At 40.9% G+C, this 14,095-nt stretch overlaps 1 protein-coding gene across 18 annotated transcripts in view; it reads left to right on the top strand.

Annotated features, from left to right (window-relative positions):
- ADGRL3 (adhesion G protein-coupled receptor L3) overlaps positions 1-14,095 on the top strand; it is a 1,059,382-nt gene that overhangs the window by 242,990 nt on the left and 802,297 nt on the right. For all 18 annotated transcript variants that reach the window (XM_040322560.1, XM_040322545.1, XM_040322548.1 and 15 more), the window contains exon 4: positions 13,085-13,194. In XM_040322560.1, the coding sequence (XP_040178494.1) occupies positions 13,085-13,194 (110 nt within the window). The remainder of the gene's footprint in view (positions 1-13,084; positions 13,195-14,095) is intronic.

Below are 14,095 nucleotides of genomic sequence, written 5' to 3'. Positions count from 1 at the left end.
AAAATTTTCTTGGGCCTAACTTTCAACATGGGACTCACAAAAAAAAACCAAATGTACTCCTACTGGTCTACCAAACCCATCCACCACATGCCTTCTCATCCACTATGCCCAGATCCCGATACCTAATGATTATGCGGTTCCTCCACTATAACGATAACACCCAGTGCCCTCCCCGAAATGACCCAGCTTTTGACAAATTAATTAAAATTCGGCCACTCCTAAATTATTTCTCTGAAAAATTTCCCCAGTTATATATCCCCAAACAGAATTTCTCCGTAGATGAGTCCCTTGTAAAATTCTCAGGCAGGCTGGGCATTAAACAATTTATCCCCAGCAAAAGGGCCCGATATGGGGTTAAACTGTACAAACTTTGCGACCGAGGCACGGAATACATTTACGGCTTCCTGATGTACGAAGGGAAGGACTCCCAACTGCATCCCCCTGAATGCCCAGAGTATATGGGAGCCAGCGGAAAAGTGGTCTGGGAGCTTGTCTATCCACTTCTTGGAAAAGGATACCACCTTTATGTGGATCATTTTTACACTAGCCTGCCCCTGTTTCGCAATCTTCATCTGAGGGCCACCCCAGCATGTGGCACAGTAAGAGCCAATAGAAAGGGCTTCCCACAAAAACTGGTCAATGAGAAGCTAAGACGAGGGGAGTCGACATCATTGAGGAACCAGGAGATATTGGCTGTCAGGTGGAGGGACAAACGAAATGTCCACATGCTTACAACAATCCACAACGACACCTACGTGGAAGTCCACAGAAGAAGTGGCCCAGTCCAGAAACCAAAGAAAAAGGGGACAAGATTGCGCCAATCTAAGTGCAATAAGCCCAAATTTAATGAAGAATATAAATAAAATAAATGTACATGTGCAGTGCCTAATCACAAACAAAAGTAGATAGCAGACACAGAACCAGAATGAAGGGGTGCAGGTTTTCGGTGGTCAGATGCGTGCCTGGAGTCATTCGGTGGTATCAACTAACGGGTGTCCAAATCACGGGCAGCAGCAGGCTGATGGTATTCAATGTCCGGGGATAGAAACACCAGAAAGGCCACGGAGATTCGGTGTGCACTTCACCGTGGAGCGCAGCGTCCCGCCGTCGCACAGGAAGTGACGTGGGAGTCCAGGCAAGCCAATGGGATTACGCGTTTCACAGCGTCAGCTGTTTCTTCAGATCCATGCTGTCCATAGAGGACAGACGTATTAAGAAGGAGCGGAACTGCTGTGATAGGCTGGCGGCAAACGTCGATATCAAACACAAAATGAATTAGACAGAGATAGCTAACATATAAACACTGAGCTAGCGCAATGTATAATGCAACAAGAAGACAAAATTGATATATAAACCGGGCATCTTGGGACATTTTAAACACACATAGAAACGATATATGAGAAAAATTAGCATATTTAAAATACATGTATAAAATGTATATGTAATATGTATGAAAGCGAATAAAATTATTTTAAAAGTATTTTAAAAGTATTGTTTAAAAAATATATTGTTTAAAAAATACTATTTAAAAAATATATATATAATGACAGTGTATCCTATATGGAAATAATCAAATGATGATAATAATGATACTGCTCACGCATACGCATGCACATACATATACAAACATATATGTATATATATATACACATGTGCGTACATGTTTTTAAATGTACGTGTACATTCTTTGCAAGGACACCATACACAATATAGTCCTAATCCAGGGTAACCATACGTATAATTAATAGGGAGGAGAAGGAAAGATCCAGGGGTCAAATAATATATCCCTTCAAATAAAAAATAGATATAACATATGATGTAAAAAATAAATAATAATGATGATGATGATGACTCTCTACTCCTATTATATCAAACAGCAACAATGGAAAGAAGTCATAAGGCACAGAATCACTATTAATATATGTGCATGGTGAATATCTAAAATAAATATGCACAATGAATATCTTAAAAATGCAAGAAAACTTCAAATAATGTTGTTAGTGTCAATTTTTCATTCAAGCCATGCGGCGACATAGTGTTAAGGGAATAGATCCAATAAGTTTCTTGTTGACACAGACGCTGGAATCTCTCTACTGCTGTGGGGGTTTCAGGTATAGCTTCAATAACCCAAACTTGCAGTAGAGATGTATCACGATGGTGGGAAGCAAAATGACGTGCTACACTGTATTTGGGATTTGCTCCTTGAACAGCCCGCCTATGTTCGCCAAATCTCGTGCGAAGGGGTCTAATGGTGCGGCCGATATATAACAGGCCACAAGGACAGGAGATACAGTAAATGACATAAGTTGTCGAGCAATTGTAGAAGGAATTCAGTGTGTATGTCTTTTTATTAGCTATAAAGTTCTTCTTACCATGCGGGACATTGACACAAGCTAAACATTTAGATTTTTTACACTGATACATCCCAACCAAGGGGATAAGGGTAAGTTGTTTGAGTCTTACTAATTTGGAGTTATCTGAAGGTTTGGTTTTACTAGGCGCAATCTTGCCTTTAATGTTGGGTGCCCTACGGTAAGCAAATTTGGGTGAAGGGGTAATGGAAGAAGATAGATGAGGGTCCTGAGTTAAAATAGACCAGTGTTTTTCAAAAATCTTCTCCATTTTTTTGTGTTTGGCGTGATATTGGGTAATAAAACGAGTGATAGGTGCTGTAGTGTTTTTTTGGGGTGGAAATGGGGGGTCTCGCCCATACAAATCACAAGCATTTTGGACAAGATTGGGGGGATATCCCTTAGAGATGAACTTATCTTTGAGATTAGTACTCAAGTAATCTTCAGGTACTTGTACCAGTACAGTTTCTTTTGAGTCGATTGAACTGACTCTTTGGAACATTATTAATCCATCTAGGATGGTGACAACTAGAATAGTGGAGATATGAGTTGACTGCTGTGGGTTTAGTAAAGTTCTTAGCACTGATAGTCCCATTGTTATGGAAAAGCTCTAAATCTAAAAAGCATATTGAGTCCGGGTCACTTACTGAGGTGAAACTAAGGCCAAAGGAATTATCATTGCAGCAAGCCACAAAATCAATAATACTAGTAATAGGCCCATCCCATATCATGATGATATCGTCTATGTAACGGCCATAGAACACCATATTTGCTGCAAATGGATTGTTTTTATCAATATAGTGGGCTTCCCATAAACCCATGGTGAGGTTAGCGTAGCTTGGGGCAAAATTTGCGCCCATAGCTGTGCCCCTCTTTTGTAAGTAAAAGTCGTTATCGAATTGAAAATAATTGTGTTCCAAACAAAACCTGGTAGCTGAAAGGATAAAATCAATATGTTGTGAATTTAGGTTAGAGTCCTCTTTAAGGAAATGTGAAACTGCCTTGAGTCCTACCGAATGAGGGATGGATGTGTAAAGAGATCATACGTCCAATGATACCCAATGGTATGTAGACTCCCAGGAATAGGGGGATAATAATTCGATTACATGGGTGCCGTCTCGAAGATATGATGGGAGGGCCTGGGCCAAAGGTTGTAAAAAGTGGTCTATGTATAAGGAGTAACTGGTGGTAATACTGTCCATAGAGGCCACGATAGGGCGGCCAGGTGGGTTGTTGATGTCCTTATGAATCTTCGGTAAATGATATAAATAAGGAGCATGAAAAAAACATATCATTATCATTTACCGAAGATTCATAAGGACATCAACAACCCACCTGGCCGCCCTATCGTGGCCTCTATGGACAGTATTACCACCAGTTACTCCTTATACATAGACCACTTTTTACAACCTTTGGCCCAGGCCCTCCCATCATATCTTCGAGACGGCACCCATGTAATCGAATTATTATCCCCCTATTCCTGGGAGTCTACATACCATTGGGTATCATTGGACGTATAGTCTCTTTACACATCCATCCCTCATTCGGTAGGACTCAAGGCAGTTTCACATTTCCTTAAAGAGGACTCTAACCTAAATTCACAACATATTGATTTTATCCATTCAGCTACCAGGTTTTGTTTGGAACACAATTATTTTCAATTCGATAACGACTGGGAAGCCCACTATATTGATAAAAAACAATCCATTTGCAGCAAATATGGTGTTCTATGGCCGTTACATAGACGATATCATCATGATATGGGATGGGCCTATTACTAGTATTATTGATTTTGTGGCTTACTGCAATGATAATTCCTTTGGCCTTAGTTTCACCTCAGTAAGTGACCCAGACTCAATATGCTTTTTAGATTTAGAGCTTTTCCATAACAATGGGACTATCAGTGCTAAGAACTTTACTAAACCCACAGCAGTCAACTCATATCTCCACTATTCTAGTTGTCACCATCCTAGATGGATTAATAATGTTCCAAAGAGTCAGTTCAATCGACTCAAAAGAAACTGTACCAGACCTGAAGATTACTTGAGTACTAATCTCAAAGATAAGTTCATCTCTAAGGGATATCCCCCCAATCTTGTCCAAAATGCTTGTGATTTGTATGGGCGAGACCCCCCATTTCCACCCCAAAAAAACACTACAGCACCTATCACTCGTTTTATTACCCAATATCACGCCAAACACAAAAAAATGGAGAAGATTTTTGAAAAACACTGGTCTATTTTAACTCAGGACCCTCATCTATCTTCTTCCATTACCCCTTCACCCAAATTTGCTTACCGTAGGGCACCCAACATTAAAGGCAAGATTGTGCCTAGTAAAACCAAACCTTCAGATAACTCCAAATTAGTAAGACTCAAACAACTTACCCTTATCCCCTTGGTTGGGATGTATCAGTGTAAAAAATCAAAATGTTTAGCTTGTGTCAATGTCCCGCATGGTAAGAAGAACTTTATAGCTAATAAAAAGACATACACACTGAATTCCTTCTACAATTGCTTGACAACTTATGTCATTTACTGTATCTCCTGTCCTTGCGGCCTGTTATATATCGGCCGCACCATTAGACCCCTTCGCACGAGATTTGGCGAACATAGGCGGGCTGTTCAAGGAGCAAATCCCAAATACAGTGTAGCACGTCATTTTGCTTCCCACCATCATCGTGATACATCTCTACTGCAAGTTTGGGTTATTGAAGCTATACCTGAAACCCCCACAGCAGTAGAGAGATTCCAGCGTCTGTGTCAACAAGAAACTTATTGGATCTATTCCCTTAACACTATGTCGCCGCATGGCTTGAATGAAGAAATTGACACTAACAACATTATTTTAAGTTTTCTTGCGTTTTTAAGATATTCATTGTGCATATTTATTTTAGATATTCACCATGCACATATATTAATAGTGATTCTGTGCCTTATGACTTCTTTCCATTGTTGCTGTTTGATATAATAGGAGTAGAGAGTCATCATCATCATCATTATTATTTATTTTTTACATCATATGTTATATCTATTTTTTATTTGAAGGAATATATTATTTGACCCCTGGATCTTTCCTTCTCCTCCCTATTAATTATACGTATGGTTACCCTGGATTAGGACTATATTGTGTATGGTGCCCTTGTTTTTAAATGTACGTGTACATTCTTTGCATGTACGCACATGTGTGTATATATATATACATATATGTTTGTATATGTATGTGCATGCGTATGCATGAGCAGTATCATTATTATCATCATTTGATTATTTCCATATAGGATACACTGTCATTATATATATATTTTTTAAATAGTATTTTTTAAACAATATATTTTTTTAAACAATACTTTTAAAATACTTTTAAAATAATTTTATTTGCTTTCATACATATTACATATAAATTTTATACATGTATTTTAAATATGCTAATTTTTCTCATGTATCGTTTCTATGTGTGTTTAAAATGTCCCAAGATGCCCGGTTTATATATCAATGTTGTCTTCTTGTTGCATTATACATTGCGCTAGCTCAGTGTTTATATGTTCGCTATCTCTGTCTAATTCATTTCGTGTTTGATATCGACGTTTGCCGCCAGCCTATCACAGCAGTTCCGCTCCTTCTTAATACATCTGTCCTCTATGGACAGCATGGATCTGAAGAAACAGCTGACGCTGTGAAACGCGTAATCCCATTGGCTGGCCTGGACTCCCACGTCACTTCCGGTGCGACGGCGGGACGCTGCGCTCCACGGTGAAGCGCACGCCGAATCTCCGTGGCCTTTCTGGTGTTTCTATCCCCGGACATTGAATACCATCAGCCTGCTGCTGCCCGTGATTTGGACACCCGTTAGTTGATACCACCGAATGACTCCAGGCACGCATCTGATCACCGAAAACCTGCACCCCTTCATTCCGGTTCTGTGTCTGCTATCTACTTTTGTTTGTGAGTAGGCACTGCACATGTACATTTATTTTATTTATATTCTTCATTAAATTTGGGCTTATTGCACTTAGATTGGCGCATCTTGTCCCCTTTTTCTTTGAATCTTTCAGAGCTTCGCTTCTGCTTTAGGTGCTGCCGCCAAGTGTCCCTTACAGCCATTTATATTATTATAATCCAGGACTTTCATGGACATTATCTTTGGACTTGTTTGATTATTAGACTTTTCTATATACCTCAGCCCATTGTGTTTGCTCTATTGGATCATGCGCCACATATTCTCTCTTTTCTTCCAGTCCAGAAACCAGCATGCATCTACGATTATAATTTGTTTATGGGGGGAGTGGACTTCAATGATCAGATGATTGAACCCTACCTTTCCACAAGAAAATACCGTCACTGGTATAAAAAAGTTTCCATTTATTTTTTCACGTTGGCCTTGTATAACACTTATGTTATTTACAAAAAATCTTAAAACCCTGTATCCTATCTGCAATACCAAGAATAATTTGTCACCGCTCTTTTGTACCCTAAAAGCCCACCAGAAAATATACGCTCTGATTGCGTGAGCAGACTCCACGAACGCCACTTTCCTGAGAAAATCCCCCCCCGTGAAACAGGCACAAGACGTCAGAAGAAATGCCGGGTGTGCTCCAGAGGAGGAGTCAGAAGAGACACCACAGTTTATTGTCCCGATTGTCCTTCCCAACCAGGCCTCTGTTTAGGTGTATGTTTCCGCCGTTACCATACTTTCCAACATTATTAGGGAAGTATGGTAAACATAATAAAAATTTCCTGTCATTTTCCTCCACACCCCTTACGCCACTGCACTGTACATACCTCTGCCTTCTCCGGAACCGACCCTGGACTGTTATACGACCACGCTTCTGCCTAATGCTAAAAATACCTCTGCCTTCCCAGGAAACTGACCCTGGCTTGTTATACGACCACGCTTCTGCCTAACGCCTAACTGTACCTACCTCTTCCTGCTCTGGAATTGACCCTGGCCTGTTATACGACCACGCTACTGCCACGCTTCTGCCTAACGCTTAACTGTACCTACCTCTGCCTGCACTGGAACTGACCCTGGCCTGTTATACAACCACGCTTCTGCCTAACGCTTAACTGTACCTACCTCTGCCTGCGCTGGAACTGACCCTGGGCTGTTTGACCACATTTTTTGCCTGCCTCTTGGATTGATCTTTCACCCTGCTATGCTAGTGGGAACACAGGGGTCTCACATATGTGAGGGGCTCCAGAATTGTTTTTCTGGATGAAGAAAATACATTTTTTTAGTTTTCTCATTTCCGGATTAGGGTCTGGTTGCCCGGAGGCTTCAAAGAGATTTGGGTGGGAGAAGCCTCTACCCCTGTCCCCATTCTTTCCTGGCCTGCTACTTGGACCATGTACCTGCTTACTACCAGGACCAATATTTTGGCACTGCTGGCAATGTTTCTACTTGCACTGGACTGTATATGGACAGTATCCCTGTCTGTACCGACTATGGACAATATTCCTGCCTGCTGTCTGGACAATTCCATTCACTGTCGCTGACCACGTCCCTGTCTGCTGCCTGGATCAGGGCTCTCCTCCTGTGGAAAATTGCACTACTAAAACCACAGGTAATCTTTTTTTTTTTACCCATTACTCAGCAGAATGTATTTTAGGGTGTAATTCTTGGTATGTACATGCTGTGTTTAGAAATATGAAGGGCCTTCAAAAATGTGATAGATTGTAAGGAAATTGGATGTGCTTCTTGGATGTTGGGCCTCTATGTGGCCAGGCTGTTAAAAAAAATCACACATGTGGTATAGCCATACTCAGAAGGAGCAGCAGAATATATTTTGGGGTGTAATTGTTGCTATGTACATGCTATGTGTTGGAAATATCCTGTAAATGGACAACTTTGTGTAAAAAAAATGCGTTTAAATTTGTTTTCCACATTTTCCAAAAACATCTGGAAAAAAATGAACTATTCAAAAGACTCATTATGCCTCATAGATTATATGTTGGGGTGTTAGCTTTCCAAAATGGGGTCACTTTGTGGGCGTTTCCATTGTCCTGGCGCTCCAGGGCCTTCAAAAGTGTAATAGGTGGTTGAGAGATTTGTTGTGTAATTTATGCTCCTAGAACTCCTGAAGTCGCTACTTCAGTGTTGGGCCTCTGTATGTGGCCAGGTTATGTAAAAGTCTCACAAATGTGGTATCGCCATACTCGGGAGGAGCAGCAGAATATATTTTGGGGTGTAATTTTTACCATGTACATGCTATGTGTTGGAAATATCCTATAAATGGACAACTTTGTGTAAAAAAAATGCGTTTTCATTTTTTTTCCACATATTCCAAAAACATCTGGAAAAAAATGAACCATTCAAAAGACTCATTATGCCTCATAGATTATACGTTGGGGTGTTAGCTTTCCAAAATGGGGTCACTTTGTGGGCGTTTCCATTGTCCTGGTGCTCCAGGGCCTTCAAAAGTGTAATAGGTGGTTGAGAGATTAGATGTGTAATTTATGCTCCTAGAACGCCTGAAGTTGCTACTTCAGTGTTGGGCCTCTGTATGTGGCCAGGCTGTGTGAAAGTCTCACACATGTGGTATCGCCATACTCAGGAGGAGCAGCAGAATATATTTTGGGGTGTCATTTGTGGAATATACATGCCATATGAGAGAAATAACCTGTTATAATGACAATTTGGTGTGAAAAAAAAAAATCTTAATTTTGCAAAGAATTGTGGGAAAAAAATGACAACTTCAAAAAACTAACAATGCCTCTTACTAACTACCTTGGAATGTCTGCTTTCCAAAAAGGGGTGATTTCAGAAGAAATGAGAGAGGCTGTCAGTACATCAGGCATGATCAAATGTATCAATTTTCAGTAATTGGCACCATAGCTTGTAGACCCTATAACTTTTATCCAGACTAAATAATATCCACAATTTTATTTTTACCAAAGATATGTAGCAGTGTACATTTTTGGCCAAATTTATGAAGAAAAATTACTTTTTCGCAAAATGTTATAATAGAAATGAAGAATTTTTTTTTTTTACAAAATTTACGTTATTTTTTTATTTATAGCGAAAAAAAACCCGCAGAGGTGATCAAATACCACCAAAAGAAAGCTCTATTTGTGTGAAAAAAAGGACGAAAATTTCATATGGATACAGTGTTGCATGACTCTGTAATTGTCATTCAAAATGTGAGAGCACCGAAAGCTGAAAATCGGTCTGGTTATTAAGGGTGTTTAAAGCGGAGTTTCACCCAGGAAAACAATATTTGGCCAAAAGTCCTAAAAAAATAAAATAAAAAAAAAGTGAAACAAAAAAAATTTATACTCACCCGAAATACCTGTTGCTATGCGGAAGTCCGTAATCTGCCTCTTCGGCACCGCAGTGTTTTCTTCTTCTCCTTCTCCTAGTGAATGGGGCGCCCTGCTTCCTGGGAACTGTGTGTGTTCTCAGAGAGCAGCCGCCCATTCACAAGCCGGCACAAGACTCACACAGGCGTAGTAGGAAATGGGCAGTGAAGCCGTAAGGCTTCACTGCCTGTTTCCCCTAGTGTGAATGGCGGCGCGGGACCTGCATCAGTCATGGGATCGACATCGGGGGGCCATCAGCGCGGGCAAGTAGGACAAGGTAAGTGTCCTTATTAAAAGTCAGCAGCTACACTGTTAGTAGCTGCTGACTTTAAAAAAAAAAAAATGCGGGTGGAATCCCGCTTTATGTGCCCAGTTGTCAAGTGGTGAAGGACCTTGCCTGTTTTTCAGATTTGACGTTGACAGGTCCTCTTAAATATGAGATCTGGGGTCAAAACAGACTCCCTCCAGAGGTGGTTCTAGCCAGTTCAGTAGATTGCTTTAAGAAAGGCCTGGATACTTTCCTAAATGTACATAAAATAACTGAGTACTAAGATTTGTAGGTAAAGTTGATCCAGGGTAAATCCGATTGCCTCTCGGGGGATCAGGAAGGATTTTTTTCCCCTGCTGTAGCAAATTGGATCATGCTCTGCTGGGGTTTTTTGCCTTCCTCTGGATCAACTGTGGGTATGGAGTTGGGTGTATAGGATTGTACTGTGTTTTTTTTTTTTTTTTTGTGGTTGAACTGGATGGACTTGTGTCTTTTTTCAACCTGACTAACTATGTAACTAACTATGTAAGATCTCATATTTAGACTAAAATGCAAAAAAATAAATAAAGAATTTGTCATTTGAAAAAATGACAACAAGAAAATACTGCTTTAACCACTTGACCACCAGGCACGTAAACCCACTTAACCACTTAAGGACCGCCTCATGTACATATACGTCAGCAGAATGGCACAGGCAGGCACATGTACGTATATATACGTGCCCTGCTTGACGTGGGTCGGGGGTCCGATCGGGACCCCCCCCCCCGTACATGCGGCGGTCCCCGTGGCTTCAGGAGCGATCCGGGACGACGTTTTCGTTTATAGCTGCTCCGTCGCGATCGCTCCCCGGAGCTGAAGAACGGGGAGAGCCGTGTGTAAACACGGCTTCCCCGTGCTTCACTGTGTCGGCGCATCGATCGCGTCATTCCCTTTATAGGGAAGACACGATCGATGACGTCATTCCTACAGCCACACCCCCCTACACTAGTAAACACACACAAAGTAAACCCTAACTCCTACAGCGCCCCCTGTGGTTAACTCCCAAACTGCAAACTGTCATTTTCACAATAAAGAATGCAATTTAAATGCACGACCGCGCAATTGTCTGTTAAAGCGACGCAGTCCCGAACTGTAAAAACCCCTTGGGTCTTTAGGCAGCATTTTGGTCCGGGGCTTAAGTGGTTAATAACCAGACCAATTTTCGGTGCTCTCACAATTTGAATGACAATTACTTAGTCATACAACATTGTACCCAAATAAAATTTTCGTCCTTTTTTTCACACAAATAGAGCTTTCTTTTGGTGGTATTTAATCACTGTTGGGTTTTTTATTTTTTGCACTATAAGAGAAAAAAAGACTGAAAATTCTGTAAAAAAAATGAATTTTTCTTTGTCTCTGTTATAAAATTTAGCAAATTTAGTATTTTTCTTCATTCTTTTGCATAATGTGAAAGATGAAGTTACGCCGAGTAAATAGATACCCAACATGTCACCCTTCAAAATTGCACACGCTTGTGGAATGGTGCCAAACTTCGCTACTTAAAAATCCCCATAGGCGACGTTGCAGGGTATTGTGGGGTATTGCAGATTATTGTGGGGTATTGCAGAGTAGTGTGGGGTATTGCAGAGTATTGTGGGGTAATGCAGAGTATTGCACAGTCTGGTTATGTTGCAGAGTATTGTTATGGGGCAGGGATGGCTGAGCAGGGATGGATGGCTGGATCTGTGACTGCATTTGTCACAGATCCAGCCCACAGCACTCGTGCTGCATCCGCTCTCTCCCCTCTCCTCTCACACTGTACCGTTCGGTACAGAGAGGGGAGGGAGGAACCGGCATCATCACATGACGCCGGTTTGTTTACAAGTGATCGCTCCATCATTGGACGAAGCGATCACGTGGTAAACCGCCGCTATCAGCGACGATTTACCGTGATCCCTGATGCGCCGGTTCCGGAGGACCCGGCGGTCACAGACATTCCCGTGTGTCACCCGTGTCACGGACATTCCCATGTGCGCGCCCCAGGGGGCGCGCGGGAGCGCGATTCTGGGAGGACGTCCATGGATGTCCTCCCAGAGTTAAGGAACCGCCTTGTAGACGTCTTTTGTCTATAGGGCGTGATTAAGTGGTTAAGAGGCATGGGTGAAAGTGACGTTTTGACGTTGCTTCCGCCCTGCTATGCTATGGGGACGGCCCTCACTCGTATCCCAGCCGAGCAGAAGGAAGCACCCGATCGCCTCCGCCGCTGCAGACGGCTCCGGTAAGCGGCGGAGGGCGCAGGAGAGCGGCGGGAGGGGGGGGGCCCTCTCCGGACACCGATAACGGTGATGACTACCGTTATCGTTTAAAGGACCGCTCACTGAAAAGATGGATATCTGGGTTGTGGCAGCAGCTGCTGCCGTTACCGAGATATCCATCTTTAAAAAATTTACGTATATATACAGTGAGGGGTCCTTAAGTGGTTAAAAAGATATTTGCGGAGGCTGGTAAATTGGGTTTTGGAAAAGCCGGACTGCTCCTTGTACCGGTGTTCCCCCATGGTGTGCGGGAGTGAACTGCATTGGTTTAGTTGAAAGTAAAGTTGGCATGTTCACATTGCATTACAGGATCCATAAATCATAATATACTTATTAAATAGGAGTGTGACTTTTACGATTTTTCTGTTTTCAGTTATTTGTATTTTTTTTTTCCTACATGCACATAATATGGAACATCTAGGCCTATCATTATACATAGTATTTTCTCATTAAGGGTTAGTTCACACCACAATTCTTGAACCCAGTATGTGTTTCCACATAGACATTAACGTGTGTTTATGATGCATTCCAGGTCGTTTATATGTGTTTTTGCACACATTCTGTTGCAAGATAATGCATGGTGCTGTACTATTGGAACAGAATGCAGTGGTGTGAACTAGGGTGATTAGAAAACACTAATTTTACTGTGTTTGTGTTTAAGATGCATTTCAAAAAATGCACCTGAAAGCAACTGGTGTAAACAAGCTCCAAAAAAGTCCCTTTGTACAATAGTTTGTATAATGTAAAACAAAAACTATGTATTGGTGTGGAAAGTCTTATATTTGTTTGTTTCTGCTTAAATAGGGACAATGTGGTACACTATACAATGTGATTAAGACTTTAAATAAATAAAATAAATATTTTATATTTCAGATGCAATAATCGGACACAGTGTGCTGTTGTAGCTGGACCAGATGTATTTCCTGACCCTTGCCCGGGGACTTACAAATATCTCGAAGTCCAATATGAATGTGTTCCTTACAGTATGTATAGTTTTTAATTTAATTAAAACATTTTAATTTTTAATTTTAACTCAATAGTAGTGATTTAGCCTATAACTGTGATGTAAGTGAATGCAACCCTATACTTGTGATTCAGCTTTGTTCACTATATTCTTTCAGAAAGGTTGTTTTTTTTTTTATAATTTTTGTTTACCTTATATGTCACAATTGTGTATTGTATTTATAAAAATATTTGAATATGTTACTTGCTAGTGTTTGTAATATTTTATTAACATAAAATGTACCACACCAACACATGGATGTAAAGGGTTTATGATGGTTTAGATGCACAGCCCTCTTTCTATTCAATCATAGATTGTCACCGTTATACAAGTAAAGTGAAAAACGTTTGTAAGGCTTTTGTATCTTCATAGTCTCAGGATGGCTTTCCTCTTAATTCAGAAACCCTAAAAGAAACACTTCCTCAAGAGCTAGAAAATGTGGATCAAAAACTATTGTGAACAACCGAGGGGATATAACTCATCCAGAGCCAGTGCAGCTGACCAATAACATGTAAAAAATGTAGCATAGAAAAAAAAAAAAACGGGCAGCGCTCAATGGACTAGATAATCAAGCAGGAGCACCACAACAGTCCATCATGCCATAAATAAAAACTCATGTTTATTTATGAAATGAAAAATGGTGATAAAGAGCATAACATATACCAACGATACAACACTGGTTCCCATGGGCTTTGAAGTGTTAATACCATCCAGAAGACCAGCCAATTGAACATGGAGGGGTGCCAGTGTCCATGCTGTGAGAGATAGAAGCCTGGTCCAGGGTGGGTCCCTGATGGCTGGGATCGTGGAGCAATGGCCTTCAAAATGAATTCATATGAAAAAGGCTTTTCTTCAATTACAAGATGCTAAACAATATGAAA

This window comes from Rana temporaria, chromosome 1, assembly GCF_905171775.1.
Source record: "Rana temporaria chromosome 1, aRanTem1.1, whole genome shotgun sequence".
NCBI classification, from domain to species: domain Eukaryota; kingdom Metazoa; phylum Chordata; class Amphibia; order Anura; family Ranidae; genus Rana; species Rana temporaria.
The sequence above is the reverse complement of the archived record's forward strand: the minus strand, read 5'-3'. Positions and strand labels throughout refer to the sequence as shown.